The following is a 15824-nucleotide window of genomic DNA, read 5'->3' as shown; positions in this document are numbered from 1 at the left end:
CAACTTGGTGGGAGGTGGGAAGTTGGGGGCAAACAACTGTCTGTTTCCTCATGAGTGGTATCAACTTTCTGGGCCATCATAACCACTCGTGAGTAGTTCTGTCAGTAAGGGGACGGGGTTGAGGAAAGGAAAATCTGAGATTTGTGATGCTGAACAGGAAGAGAGTTATTAAGTTTTAATTTAGAAGTCTTGTGTTTATGAAGATGTGGGTTTTTTTTATTTGTTTGTTTTGTTTTTCCTGCTAGTTTGCAATTACTCTCAACTTTGTTGCTTAGGTATGTAGCACATGGATAGGAAGTGGGGTTGTGAGTGACCTGAATGATCTCCGCCGAGTTCACAACCTTCTTGTCTCTTCCCTGGATAAAGTGCAAGCAGGAAAGGGATCTTCTAGTCAGCTTTACCGCGAGAGCGCCACTACTATGGAAAAACTTGCAGTGTTGAAAGCATGGGCAGAGGTAAACGTTTACCATTAAATGCTGACCATTGAGAAAAGATTTTGCAACGGAATAGCAGCCTCCCACCTCACTGTCTGTTCAACCAGTGAGCCTTACACCTGCCATCCTTCCTACTTGTTTTTCTTTATCTCTATATGTATTCCTCTGTATGTCTTTCCCCATTCCTTTTTCTGCCATGCTTAGTTTTTCTGTCCTGTTTGTCCATATTTATAGTGGTGCTTGTTTGCTCTTTCTCATTACTGTGTTTTTGTGTATTAAGGTACTTGCCTTCTGTCAGATTTTTGTTTTTTTTCTCTCATAAACTTAAGGAGAGTTTTGAAATATGGAACTGCAGTATATTTTGTTTAACTAGCTAGGAAGTTTTCAAAGTGTTGGTGATAAATTATGGGCTTACTGTAGATAATAGGCAGTGTCTGGAATATCCAAAATCTTTTAGAAGTATCTACAGAAGGTGGAGTGAGCAATACTGATTTTGCTTTGCTTCTAAAATGTTACTTGTGTGCTATGTATAATTGCACAAATGACATTTTGTTTCTTTTAGTGCACTACTGTAAGGATTTTTCCATCACATTTTCTTGGAAATTACTTCTAAAATATGAAAAGAAAGTATTAACACCTTAGCTATTGTTAATCAGCCCATACTGTTATTTTCAGCTTTGATATGAAGTAGAACATCTGTTGTGTGAAGACATTTATTTCTATGCTATTCAGAGAAAAAGAAAAAAAAATCCGGCTGAATTTTCTGATATTTCTGGTTCTTTCCATAATATGTATCTAAATGTTTGAAAATCCTTCCTTAGCCCCTCCTAGCATCTGCCAAAGACAGATTAATGTATTCATGTAGTCCATACTTGAAGCCATTCTCATTTTTCATCTTTTTTTTTTTTTTTATTTAGTAACTCTTAACATAGGCCAGTAAATCTGTCTGTGCAGAGAAGAAGTAAAATTGATTATTGATTTTTTTTTTTTTTCTTTTTTTTCTTTATGGAAACGGTACATGCAGCCAGATTGTTTTAGGAAAGTGCTGTTTATGTGCCTAATTAATACGTACTAATTGAAATAAAAGCAAAATATTTAAATAAAATGTAATCGCAGTGCAGATTTCTCTCCTCTCTCTCTCTCCCTCCCTCCATCCCTGCTGCTACCCCCCACTCATTTTCCAGATGATTTTCATGAAGTTTACCACACACAAAAAAAAAAAAAAAAAAAAGCTTTTTGTGACATCCATGAACTGTGAATCATCTGTTTATGAAATCTGTTACTTTGACTGGGGGAGGCTGCTTTTTTCTGTCTGGCATTTTACAGCCTATATTTTCCTATCTGCCTTGCTCCAAGGTGTATGTTGTTGCCATGAAAATTAAGAAGGAAGCAGAGACCAAACCCAAGCGTGTTTCAAAGAGCGCAGATGACGACGACGACGATTTCGGTGCTGTGGATGAGCTGCCACCAGACAGCCTGATCACCCTTGTGCAGCCGGAGCTGCCCGCGCTCAGCCGCCTCTGGCTCGCTGCCCTCAGAGACTACGCTCTGCTCACCCTGCCACCGGAGTTTGCTACTCAGCTGCCGCCAGACGGTGAGAGCTCCAGTTCCTCTGGGGGCTGTCACAAAGGACAGAGTGAAACTCTTGCTCGAGACTTTATTTCTTTTCTATAAAGTATTCAGCAAAATTACTCTATTTTCTTCTTCTATAAAAATGTGTGTATAATAAGCTTGTTTTGAGTAGGAGGAAATCTTAAAATTTGAGTGTTCTTTTTTTTTTCCTGTGCTCTACAATGAAGATGCTTTTGCAGAAATAAGACTGCTTCAGTTACTTCTAATGCTTTGATGTTAAATGTAAAAAGATGTTGATGTTTATTAAATGAAAAGCATAGTTACCCTTGAGTAGATACTGCTTAATCTTAGTCAGCAGGGTACTGAATGTGTTCTGTATGAAGAGTGCTGCAAAACCTGATGTCTTTGCCTGCCTTCTTGCTCGCTTCTTACTGATCTAGGCTACCTATTGCAAGGGCTGTGTAATTCACATGGAGAATGTGGATACACTGTGTCAGTAATAAGGATTTCATCTAAATACATACATGGTGGAATGCACACAGAGCAGATAGTGATGAAAGTAGAGTTTGTTCTTTTTGTCTATCATATGCAGAGAATTTCAGAATTTACCTTTGTTAATTTAACAGGGGGAGCATTTTACACTCCTGAGACAATTGACACAGCCAGACTGCATTATCGAAACTCCTGGGCTCCCATACTACATGCAGTGGCACTTTGGCTAAATAGCACAGGATTTAATGCTTCTGAGTCTACAGAAGAGGCTGCTGCAGCAATGCCCAATTCACAGAAACGTGCTACTTCTATAATGCTGAACCAGACACCTGGAACTCCGCCAACCACTAAAACTTTGCCAGAGATAAACAGAGATCGAATGCACTTAATTTTGGGTAAGAGTTATGAGTATCAAGTTCTGTACCAGCACATTTTCAGGAATAAGAAAAGATACTTTGTGTAAAATCTGGATGATTTAAAATGCAAATGCATTGCATATCTACTTGGGCACTAAAATTTGGAAATATCTCCGTCTCATTGTCTCTCTCTGCCTTCCATGTTTTTTCCAGCTTTGGCAGAATCTTTAACAGTGTGCTCACGGGATCTTTTTAGATAAACTAGTTCTCTATCTGGTGTATTTATATAATTGAAGACTATAATGAGTAGGTGCTGTCCTGTGCTGTAATAAAATTCAGATAACAGAAAATATTATCTATGGACTTGTGGTCTTTCAAAGACCCTAAAACCATAAGATTAATTAAAATACCCATCTTAACAGTCTCTACAGCTGTGCTTTCACTATTTGATAAATCATATAGACCAGCTTTTGCATCAGTAGCTTTTTTTATTATTATTATTATTCTATTTCTCCTTATCTTTGGGTGGAGCTTCCTTTTCCATTTTGTTATCCAAAACTTTTAGTGGTGAATACAATCAGATATTCTGAGGAATGCCAACAAATTACTCAGATATACAGATGTTTAAAAATGGATTTGTGTGCTGTGTGTATACCATGTTAGATGCTTTTTTGAAGCTTAACTTTATTGTGGTTATTTTTTTGTTTAAAAATGTTCAATAAAGGAAAACTCAATTGTCAGATTTATAATTTAAATCTATAGATGTTTAGTGCTTTAGAACACAGCACGGATTTGTTCAGTTGACTGTTTGTTGGTATGTACTTGTCTTCTTACCAAAATTTGGGGAAACAGGATGCAGAAGAGGAAATACTAGGACTGTATTCTCTTCTAATACATGGAAACTGTCTTTTCCTTTAGGGGAGAATGGAATTGGGAAAATACTTTTGTCTTTCTGAAGATATTAAGAACTTTCTGTATTTTAAATAAATTTTGAAAGAAAACTTTATATTTTAAATAAGAACATTTTTAGTTTTTGTGCTTTTCAGGTGTCAGCATACAGTTTCTCTGTTCCCCGCGACCTGAAGAGCCTGTTGAACATGTTACATCTTGCTTACAAGCACTTCATACTTTATTGGATTCACCTTGTGCTAGGATCCATATTGCCGAGGATCAGGTACTGTATTCAGTTCTTTCTCAGAGTGTGGTGTAACATTTAGCTGTCATAGGTCTTGATCTGTCATCTCTGATGCTTACAAAACCTGTAATTATTTTTGAGAGAAAAGAATTTGCTTATCATAAGCAAATTGTTAAGTTCTAATTAATTTAATAGATTTAATATGTGTCTTGTTTTTACTGTAGCTCCTTGGTGTTGAGCTCTTGAGTGTGCTTCACCGACTCCTCCTGACGTGGGATCCTCCTTCGGTCCAGCTCCTAGTTACAGGAGTTGTCCAGCAGATAGTAAGAGCAGCTCAAGATTATTTGCAGGAAAAAAGGAACACTCTAAGTAAGACTTTGAAAACATAGCTTGTTTTGCTGAGTAAATAAACAACAAGTTTTCTTATCGGGAAAGAGATTAAAATGTATTAGAGTATGCTGAGGAAAAAATGCTGTGTGTTTCACAGATTCTTCTGATATGTTCATAATCTCTCCTTCTAATTTCTTAACTCTCGGAATGGGAAGTTTTTCTTCTCCTCTTTATCCTAATAGTCATTCTCTTCATTTCATGGTTTTTATTAACTTTTCTTGAACATCGGTGACCAAAACTGTACCTCAGCAAACCAATAAGGTCTTACCAGTACTTTGCTCAGTTTTGGTAATTTTTCTGTCCTGACAGCATCCTAGCATTCCCAAGTTTAGTTGTTCAGTCCCACAGAGGGTCCTGTAGTGTGTCCTTGGCAGAACGGGCATTCCTAAGGGGAGCTGTTACTGGAACCAATAGAGAGTGCAAAAAGGTGACTGCCACCCATCAGAACAAGCAGGGAAGTGGCACAGGCTCATGTCTGACCTCTTTCTTAACTCGCATTTAGGGAGTGTCTGCAAACAAGAGTTCTGGGAACAGCGTGTGCAACCAAGAGCCAGGCAATTGGCTGGGAAGGGAGTGCTCATGGGGCCCCGAGGTGCTGCTCAAGCTTGTACAGGCTGCCAGAGGGAGCCCAGTGAGTGATGGCAGTGACATGTGGCAGTGCCCTGTGTGAGCAGGGGCAGTCACCTCTAGCACACAGAGGCCTACGAGTCGGAGACCTGGCTTACGGCCCAGGTGAAGCTCCTGAGGTGACCGTCGTCCGCTTGCTGCTCCTTGCAGCCAGGGTTGGGGTGACAGTGGTCTCACCCGTGGGGCATGAAGGTAATACACACAGCAGTGAACAAATTGTTTAACGTCAGGGAAGGCAAAAGGGAGAATGACACATGCGGGGGCAGCAACCTAAATTCTGCACGTGAGAGGAGGGAGGGATAGCCAGAGACTATGCTGAAATAGGGGGAACACGAAGCTTCCATCAGGGTGGAGGTTGCAAGCTTTTGACTTCTAGAAATAAGTCTCCATTTCTAGATGCTTGGCTGGATGAATTAGGTTGAAATATGGTTTTGTTAGGGTGGGACATTAGTTAATAGCTGTTTAAATTAAGAAATATTGTCATGAGTGTTTATTTGGCAAATATTGCTGTTACTTTTGCCATTAGATTTAAAAGAAGGCAGAATAATTGCTGCGTTTTTATTTTGGCATTATTTTTTCATAGTTCTAAATGGATTTAAATATTCTGTTGCAATCACAATATTTCTAAAGCATTTAAAACTCCTTTAGGTCATTCTAACTGGAGCATCTACTTTAACATGAGCCATGTCTGCCATAGCTAACTGTGCAGCATTTTTTTTTCATGACTTTTTATCTTTTTGGGGGATATTTCATGTAGTGGTTTTTGTTTCTTTTTGAGCTGTCTGCTCAGGCATTCCTTTCCTGTTTTTTCAGATGATGATGACACTGAGGATAAAGAAAATTGCCTTCCTTTAGGAGAGGGCGGTGAAAGTGGTGGTCTGGTGCCTGGAAAATCTTTAGTCTTTGCAGCCATGGAACTGCTCATGTTTATCCTAGTACGGCATATGCCACATCTAAGTTCTAAAGTGTCAGATTCTCCAAGTCACCTCTCTGCCAAATCTCATCTCTCTGAGGAAAGTGCTCGTCTTGTAGCTGCCACTGTTACTATACTGTCTGACCTGCCTTCTCTGTGTTCTCCAGCAGGTAAAGTACTGTGACAAAATACATATGAATGGCTATTCTAGGGGAAGCATAGCAAGCATATAATGCTAAAAGCAAACTGGCTAACTATCTGTGTATTGCAGACTACTTTAAAGGCCATATGGTGAAAGTGGTATTTAGGTTTAACTAAAAACTGAAACTTTTCTAGTGAACCAACATAAAGAAAACATACATGGTTTTAAGTTGACATGTGTGCTCTGCTTTTATCCAATTTTGCTAAAGAAATGAAGCATATTCCATTGTTACTTTGTTTTTCTCCATTTTTGCCTGTCATTTTTGAAACCTTGCAGACAGATGTAATCATATTGTAAAAGAAGATGTATATCTCAGAGGTAATGGAATTTACAGAGAAGTTCATGAAAAGCAGCAAGTGGCTAAAGAAGAGAATCCCATTCAGGAAAAGGTTACCACAGTTCAGTTGTGGTATGCTTTGCTTTGCAGCCACTGGCTCTCAGTCATGCCAAATACAAGCCTAGGCTAAACACACTTCCCTTCTGCCTTGGGAGACTGCAACATATTTAGACAAAATCATCCTTAGAAAAGCATATCGACTCTTCAAACAAGCAATTCGTGCCTACAGTTCATGGTAAAACTTAGCAAACTTTGAGCTGGTCTAGAGTCCTGCTGTGTTTTATATTTGATTCCTGGTTCTTTTTTCCTTCTTCTTTTTGAGCAAGAAGAATAACTACACTACTTCTGTGTTGAGTGGGATGAAGATGTGACTCCCAACACATGGGATTGACCAGAAAAAAGAGCAAAGTCTGAAGAGACCGTTAGAGTTAGGTCTTTTTTCACCCAGAAGATGTAGCCAGCTGATTGCTGTAGGGGTGGGGGTAGTGTATGCACAAATGCTTTTATTGAATCTTTGAATGTAAAGGAAACTTTGATCAAGGAGAGTGAATCACTTTATGAGACTAAGTGGTTTCTTTGCTTCCTCTTTCTGCTTTTCCACTTGATCTCTTTTGATCTCACCTGGCCAAGGACGTGGGCAATTTGACCTAGAGGCTTTGTTTTGACCAGGGATTTGGACTATATCTCCAGCAGTCCCTTCCAGCCATAATGATTCTTCAGTTCTCCTGAGTGTGTTTTATCCTCAAAACATTCCCAGAAGTAGAACAGTGGGGTTTGAGTTACCATGAACATAGAAAACAAGAAGATTCAGACATGTAAAATGACCTGTCTGAAATGACCTGCAGATTGGCAATAAGCACTTAAACCCAACAGCACCCTTCTTTCAGTCCTACAGGTGCTACAAGTCTGCATGCGCTAATGAGGCTCATTTAATAAAGTTCCTGTGTGTCTAAAGTCAGCTTGCCCAGCACTACCTGAGTTGCTTGATCTGTGCCTAGCTTGTACCTGCAGGACTGGCTGGATAGCTGTCGATTTCTTCAGGGGAAAAAAACAAGGCTGTAGGAGGAGGATTCTTTTGTTATCTCCTGCATAGATAGCCACAGGGTTGTACCTTTTCTCTAGGATGAGAGACCTACATTAACTTCCCTGCTTTGCTTCAGGGGCTTTAAACACACATCTGCTTTGTAAGATGGAGCCCTATCTTGGCTGGCATACCTGTTTTCACAGCTATTTATATGTATAAAAAACATATACATATATATATATAGTCTGACTCTCTGTATATACAAATACACTACATATAGTTTGTTTATGAGACTGCGTCCGTATGCAGATCCTATTTTAAGGTATTTAGGTACTTACCACTCTGGATGTGTTCAATAGGGAGAGCTTATTTCCCCTACAAAGCATCACAGCTCTCAGTGCTGTAGTAACTTCTCTGAACTGGTTTGTGACTGAGTCAGGGCCCAGGGAACAAAGCTCGATTCTATTGTCTTGTAACTTTTTCAAAGTGCTGAAGCAATCTTTCTTGGACAAAATCATGCCACGTTTCATGTGTCATGTAGGGCAAGACTTTTAAATGCTGAATGTCATTCCTGAGTAGATTTTAATTGTTGGTTTGTATGACTGCTTATTATATACTTGACTACTACTGATAATTGAGTTTGTTTTTAAAATATTGAACTGCATATATCACTTGCTGACTGAATTAGTTTATCTCCGTGTATCTTTTGTTAGCCGTATATATAACCTAAAGATGTTGGAATGCTTGCTGGAATTAACTTCAGAGAATGTACTCTGTCTTGTTCTAGGCTGTATGACGATCTTACCCACTATCCTGTTTTTGATTACAAGAGTACTGAAAGAAACAGCAGTAAAATCAGCAGATAATCAGGTCCCACCTCCAGTCAGTGCAGCCCTTCAAGGGATAAAAACTATTGTTACGCTGCCAACGGTCAAGACCGATGAAACTCAAAAGCAATGGACAGGTCTGATCCGCAGCACTCTGGCATCTATCTTGGAATACTCTCAGCCTGGTAAGCAGTTACCCAGGGTGGAAAAGTTAAAATGAGAGAGCTGGGGTTTGCATTAGTGAAAAGGAAGGGACTTGTTTCTGGAACTTGGGGGTCTGTATCTCTCAGATATCCTGTATCTCAACATCTGCTGAATGTCTCAAAATCTGTATGAGTTCCAAGCTAAAATCATTTCACTTCCTAGACTATGCAGCAATTTCTGTGGGTACTGGACACTGTAGACTACTTTGCAAGGCCAGTACAATCTGTTCTACCCCTTCTTTCCTCTTTTGGAAGAATATCTGCTAGCTTGGAGGGAAGGATATGTTGAATTGCTAAAGTCGTGTTTATAAAGGAACTGATCTCCTAACTGAAGCTGTAATTGTTCAGCATGGTACATCAGTTCAATACATTGAATTAAACCTCAAGAGAAAGGGCAATCAGTGTATCTTTTAAGTGTTGGCTGATAGGATTCCTATTGTCTTCATGACAGTATTAAAGTGAATGAATGTGAAAACAGCAAGGGATAATTGTGGCAAGGCTCCTGCTGGAGTAGGATATTCACAGTACTGTTACAAGGTTCCAGTGGTGCCAGAAAGCTCTTACCCACCAGCAGGATGTCTGCTGTGGCTCTGCAGAGAACTACAGGCTGCTTCTGTTGGTTCATGTTTCCACTTCGCCTCATACAAGAAGAGCAAAAAAGCTGGACGGTCTCAGCCGTATAGATGAGAAGAGAGAGGCAGAAAGACTTGTCATCGACAGAGCAAGAGTTCAGCTAAAGCCTTCCCGTGGCATCCCCCAGCAGCCGTTTGTACAGATTGGAGAGAGGCCTGAATGGAGTTTCTCGTGGGAGGTAGAGGGAGCGAGTAGGTAATTGCAAAAATCCCTGAAAATGGGGGAAGAGGAAGAGTCGGGGATTTGTGTTATCCAGGTCAAAATTCTGTTTTGATCCGTTGCATCAGCTCTTGTTTTCCGACCTTCTATTATCCTAAAGGCCTCCCAGCCTCTTTCCTGAAATGTGACTGTCTGCATTTAGGCTTTTTGGAGACTTCAGAAACCTTTGTCATTCCCTTGCAAGAGCATGTATCTGCCTTTTCACCTTGAATCTACCATACACTGGGACATATCACATAGACAAGAATCTAAGCACAATGTACTGCATGTGCTTGGTCACCTATAGCACTAGGGGTCATTCCTGAACTGAGGTGTGGCAACAAGGCTAAGCCAATCTAATGACTGGCTGACACCTATGAAAGGAAGTCCTGCTGTTTTTTCCTGCTGCTGGCTGTACATTTCTGTTGTTTGCTCTCCTTTGCGAGCTAACAAAAAGAGAATCAATGGAGTCAACAAAAATAGCAGAAAACTACCTAAACTTGTTGGTTATTTTTGGTGTTGGTGTAGCTTCATGAATGAGATTCAGGAAGACAGAGCGGGTGCAAGGGGAAAAACAAGGTGGTGCAGACAAATACAGATCAATTTGAAAAGGAGGGATAGCTAAAGTGGTACTGCACTTTGTTGTGCAGCTGTTTGATCAGCTTGTCAGTTATGTGAAATCTCATCCGAAGTGAAAACTATTACCATGTTAGATTTCAATCACTTATTCTACTGTACAAACTGCAGAGATTAATATATGTATGTAATATATATAAAATATATAGCACCTATATTTTTAATGGGGAAATGAATTTTAAAATATGCCCTTTTTCCCTATTGTTTATACACTGAAAATGAAAAATACGACTTCATCAGAGAATATATTGATTATGTTTTGGCTTGATATTTAGGTTTCAGAAAGCTTGATTTGCTTTGTTAAATAAATAGCTATTAGAACAAAAATATTCAACCTTAATTGTCAGTCACAGTCATTAAATGACTTGGTGATGAGTATATGTATAATTTGTATGAAGCTCTAAGTCATTTCAAGTAAATTTATTTCCTGTCTGTGAATTTATTCACTGGGTTTTGCTAAACAAATTTAAACCTTTTTCAGAGTAAGCTTACAGCCTTTTTTTTGGTTTGTTTTTCAGAAGCCTCTAAACCAGTTCTCGATGAAGTAAGCATGCTTACTGCTATTGCTCTCTTTCTCTGGTCAGCAAGCAGTGAAATAATTGGAGTACAGTCTTTACAAAATGGATGTATGAACAGATTTAAAAATGCATTGAATTCCTGCGATCCTTGGGTAAGCTTATGATAGAGGAGCGTGAATGATGCATGCCTGTGAATAGATCGTTGTGATATATTTACTGTGTTCCCTGAATTTTTTGTTATTTACTTGAGAGGCAATAGGATACTGATTGCCAAAATAAATAGGATTTTCATGAGTGTGTTACAGAAATGCTTAACAAACAATGCAAATAGGTGCCTCTGTATGTCTGTTCTTGGCCATGCCAAGATTCTTGACTCTTGGTCTTTTAAAAAGAAAAACTATCTTTGTTAATATACGAAATTTATTTGCCAAACAATGGTGACATTTCTACATTCATTATAACTTCTTATAATAAGACTGAACTTCTTTTTCTGCAGGTAAAGCTACAGACCAAATTCCTGCTGAACTTCATGTTTGTTTGTGCAAAGCCTGTGATTATTTTGTGTTCATACAAAATCCTGTTTCAAACCAATGCTAAAATTCAGCCTTTATCAGAACCTTTACAGATTATTATACTGAATTCACTTCTGTCCTTTGGTTTGTCATTATGAATTATCTTCAGAATTAATTCCTTACTAAAGAGAGAAATTAAAGTTATAGCCTGACTTTGTTTACTCAGGCTAATGTAGTGTGTAGTTATGCTTAACTGTTTGAGCCATTTATAAATTCATTTGTTTGAAGGGATATACAAATCTGCAGGTGGGATCTAAAAAATCAAGTATTTCCACAAGCAGATACTACAGAGATTCCTTGGAAGAAAAATATGCAGAAAATGCTGATGTATTTAGGATCACATTGAGGGAGTTGGAACCCTGTTTAGATTAAGAATTCTTCTCTGCAGCAGGCTGCCTTTCTGCAGCGTGGACATAAAGCCCAGTTCTTTGCTAAAGCCTCATGTGTGGTGGAAAGCTGCCTCTCAGATTTTTTAGTGCATGAATGGAAGCGTCAGTTGTATCAAACAGAGGCCTTTACGTCTTTCTCCCTCTCCGCTCTGTATAAGCACCTAAAACGGTGCTTATAATCTTCCAGTAGGAGTACATAGGAGTAACTAGGAGTACATTTCCACCCTGCTGGAAAGCTGTGAGTGAGCTGGAGCTTGGCGCTATTTTTGTAGTTCACAGAGAAGGCTTTGATAGCAGCCAGGCTCTGTCCACTCTTCTTTGCTCCCTGATAAGCAGAACATACAGTCTGCGATACTTGTTTGTTTTATCTTATATTTTTTAATATAAAACATATGTTTTGAGGCAGTAGCTAGATACCTATTTGTAACAGAAACACTGCATATGGAAAAAGAATCCTAAGGAATTATTACTTCCTCATAAGCCATAGCAAGGGTGTGTCTGAAACTGATGATCTACAACAAAAGCCTTGCAAGGTTTGCTGCAGTGTTGCCCTATCCTGAAGACTGTGGTAAATGCAGGAAGGCTAACATGAACGCAGGGTTATTCTGCCCCTCTTGTGCAAGTGATTCCTAGAACCGCAGGATCTCAGTTGAGACATCCTTGTCTCTAAGTCTTTACAGAAATGTGACACTTTAATGGGAAGGGAAAGAAAGAGAACAATTTGGAGAAGTGCAAAGACTTATAGGAATAACTTGTTGAAACAGACCAAAGGTGATGCTATGACATGAGAAGAACGCTCTGCCATGGAGCTGCGTTAGAAAGTATAGAAAAAGTATTAGCGGGTCTTAAACGTTTAACTGTATAGAGCACTTGCAGTCTTAAAGTGCAAGCAGAACTGCATAGCTTGTTAATAACCTTATTACTCATTTTATTCTTTATTTATAAATATACTTTTAGTCATCCTCCGATCTCCTCACAGATCATTGTGTTCAATAATACTTCCTCTAATACATTTCTGTTCAGAACATGCTTGCTAACTCAGCCAGTTTTGATAAAGAGTGCAGTTTACAAACATGCAACATTTCGTCCTGGTATTTGTTGGGGCTGTCAAATATTCCAGGATATTTGGGGGCACTTTGGTGAAAGTTTTGTTTTGTGTTTTGTTTTGCTTTTGTTTGCTTTGTTTTCTTTGCTTGGTTTTCTTAATCCAAGTCAAATCCATTCATAAGTTTGACTGTCAGTGAGTCATTTTCATAAACATTAAATTTTATTCTCCAATTAGAGTGAAAAGGGTGAGGGAGGAAAAAAAAATTAAGGAAAGGAGGGGGCTTTTCAATCCACATCACTCTGTGGCTATGCATAGACTCCTTACACTACTATCAGCACAAGGGAAAATTAGAAAGGACAGACAGGCCTGCTGCTGCTTTTGGCAGTTTTGACTGATGCTAAGCAACAAGGTCACTTAACTTTGGTTAGAATCCTCTTTTTATGGATCACTTCACCCTTCTGGCTGGAAAAGCATTTTGTGATTTTTGCAGATAATTCTAGTATTGATCCTGGTAGTTCTAAGGCTTTAAGGACCTAGTTCTCTGTGGAGTTGTGTGACTGAGCTGTATGTCATCAAGTTCTTTTCTTTCCTTCCAAGTTCATGTAGCTACTGGCCCCTTATTACCCACATGTTCTTTCTAACTGGCTTCCCCTTCCTTTGCATTGAAAACTGAATTAAAATTTTAGCAGATAAACTGTCCTGCATTGCTTTCTTCTTACTCAGTGTGTTTTCCTCCCCTTCGGCCCTTTTTTTTATATTGCCTGTATCTCACTCACCTACTAGATAGTGGATTTGATTAGAATTCCCTCAGTTAACAAATAACTTTCAGGACAATGTATCTATTTTGCTTTGATTAGGTTCAAGCCAAGTGTTATCAGCTTCTGCTTTCTGTATTCCAACATACCAATCGTGCCCTGTCAACTCCATACATCCACTCTCTGGCACCTATAATGGTTGAGAAACTGAAAGCTGTTGAAAGGAACCGGCCAAACAACAACACGGAGCTGTTGGCAGTGCAGGAAGGAATCAAAGTTCTTGAAACACTGGTTGCCCTTGGCGAGGAGCAGAACAGTAAGTATTCAGTTTCTTAAAGCACCTGTAATTCCAAAATAAAATGTCGGATACTTGAGATACTGCAGTTAGGAACTTGATGGCACATGCACAAATGGGTGCCATCTACGCAACCTCCTGTGGCATTTGCATTACTAGGACTTTTGCATTCATGGCCTAGTAGAACATGGTAAGATATTCTGTAATATTCAGACTTCATGGGTTTGCAAAGTAAAAACTTATAAACACGAACTGCAGTGGTGGTGTTTTGTGCTTGGATGAGTTCATATCTCTTAAATTTACTTTTTCTCATTACTATCTTCTATTCATTTTAGCAGACTCACCACTGTTTTGTCCAGTTGGCTCTACAATCTCAGCAGAGTATATCTGAAAAGATCCCTACACTGAGTTTTACTGTTTGGGGTATCTAGATCCTAGATAGAGCCTTCTATTTGCAGCAGAAGAGAGTTTAGTTACAGAATAAGTGAAATAATGCATCATTTAAGGATTGATTCTGCAGACACTTTGGTTCAAAGGTTAAGTTAAACATAAAAATAATGCCAGTCTCCCCCGCCCCCTCCCAGTGTATTGCTCTGCATTGATGATAAAATGCCAAACTTGTTTTCTTAACTGCTGTTCTTTCGCACGGTTGTTTCAAGCTCCTATAGAATGGGGGATTAACTGAAATGCATGAGGCAACAACACTGCATTGTTAATAATGGCTGGAGTCAGCCACCTTACATGAATGTATAAGTTTTTGGTCAAAATCCTTAAGGGAAAAATATTAATATTCAGATAACCAACAAGATTTTAAATACATGAGTTGGCATAAATGTCAAATTTCTTTGAACTTAGAATTTACTGATTAACATGTTATATGCTTTGAAAACAGCCATTGCTAGGTCAAAAAATAGCACCAGTGCTTAAAGTTAGTTGTTTGTTTTATTCTGAACATACCATTACACCTGTGCCACGTTGGGCTCTGGTCTCAGTAGGTTGTTTCTAACTCACTGTAGTTGTGTCATCAGTTTTTAGATGGGGAAGCTTGCAAGGTGGAGTGTTATAGCAGGTAACTGTCCCTGTATTTTTAGCAAACTCGATCCTAGTGATCTGATTGGGTGACCCAAGGAAATGAAGCCATCTTCATTTTAAATGTTTTAGATTTGATATTTTTTAATTTCAGCTTTTATTCATCAGTCCTGAAAATGAAACTCTCAGACGACTAACTGATGCAATTAAATTTATTTTGTTTCCTTTTCTAATGTGGTGGCTCTGTTGTGTTTCCCTTTTGCTTTTAGGAGTCCAGTTGCTTGCCCTTCTGGTTCCCACTCTGATCTCCTATTTACTGAATGAAAATGCCTTTGCTTCTGCATCGCCGGCATCTAAGGATCTTCATGAGTTTGCACTTCAGAATCTAATGCACATTGGGCCACTTTACCCACATGCTTTCAAGACAGTAATGGGAGCTGCTCCTGAATTGAAAACACGTCTAGAAACTGCAGTCCGAGCAAGCCAGGCCAGCAAAGCAAAAGCAGCTGCTAGGCAACCGCCACCCACAGTACATTCCACCCCAACAATTAAACTCAAAACTAGCTTTTTTTGAATTACTTTTATTATTTTTGGACCATTAAAGAGTCAGAAGCATTATATTATTCCTGATGTGTTACTGCATATGTCTGTAATTTTGTGTAATTTGTATGTGAAAAGTTGTCTAATGGAGCTTGTGTAAATCTGTGCATTACAAGGGAAGTGGTGTTGCTAGTATTTGTATAGATTTTTAAGAACTTGAATGTGATCATATTTATGAATTTGTGTTACAAGTATGAACCAAAAAAAGTATTCTCTATCTTACTAAATTGTTTTATTTATTTTTAAAAGTTACTCTCAGTCTTTCTGAATGGTTTTTGAAATCTAGCAAATGTTACCCTACCATTGTGCTCACATACTAAAACAGCGCGGGGTGGAGGGAGGAGAACCTGTTATGCAGTATTTATCACATATATGGGGAATTTCAAGTGTAGAAGGATGCACTTTTTTGTTTTTCAAAAGAAAAGTGGGGTAAGGGCTTGTCACATTTTGTAGATAACCTCAGCTTGCATGAGAAAGAGGGGAGAAAAAAAAATTCAGTCTTTTTCAAGCATGCTCTTATAATGAGATGTCCTTATTTTTGTGGTGTATTTCTTTCAGCTCCATTTCCATGCTTGAAAATTAATAAAGGTTCAAAGAATCTTGCTCCCTATCTCTCCTAAGCTAAATTAAGAAAACAAA

The 15824-nt window shown here is 38.8% G+C and overlaps 1 protein-coding gene across 1 annotated transcript in view; it reads left to right on the top strand.

Annotated features, from left to right (window-relative positions):
- The window catches only part of HEATR5B (HEAT repeat containing 5B), a 45950-nt gene extending 30473 nt beyond the window's left edge, over positions 1 to 15477 (top strand). The window contains exons 26-35 of the mRNA XM_010223421.2: positions 276 to 455; positions 1791 to 2028; positions 2633 to 2893; positions 3901 to 4028; positions 4214 to 4358; positions 5820 to 6089; positions 8270 to 8494; positions 10498 to 10649; positions 13364 to 13577; positions 14855 to 15477. Of these exons, the coding sequence (XP_010221723.2) occupies positions 276 to 455; positions 1791 to 2028; positions 2633 to 2893; positions 3901 to 4028; positions 4214 to 4358; positions 5820 to 6089; positions 8270 to 8494; positions 10498 to 10649; positions 13364 to 13577; positions 14855 to 15159 (2118 nt within the window). The 3' untranslated portion in view covers positions 15160 to 15477. The remainder of the gene's footprint in view (positions 1 to 275; positions 456 to 1790; positions 2029 to 2632; positions 2894 to 3900; positions 4029 to 4213; positions 4359 to 5819; positions 6090 to 8269; positions 8495 to 10497; positions 10650 to 13363; positions 13578 to 14854) is intronic.
- The last annotated feature ends 347 nt before the right edge of the window (positions 15478 to 15824 follow it).

Source organism: Tinamus guttatus, unplaced genomic scaffold (assembly GCF_059628265.1).
Source record: "Tinamus guttatus ecotype Peru unplaced genomic scaffold, ASM5962826v1 Tinamus_guttatus_pri_ptg000208l, whole genome shotgun sequence".
NCBI lineage: Eukaryota > Metazoa > Chordata > Aves > Tinamiformes > Tinamidae > Tinamus > Tinamus guttatus.
This window is presented reverse-complemented; position numbering and strand designations above follow the sequence as displayed.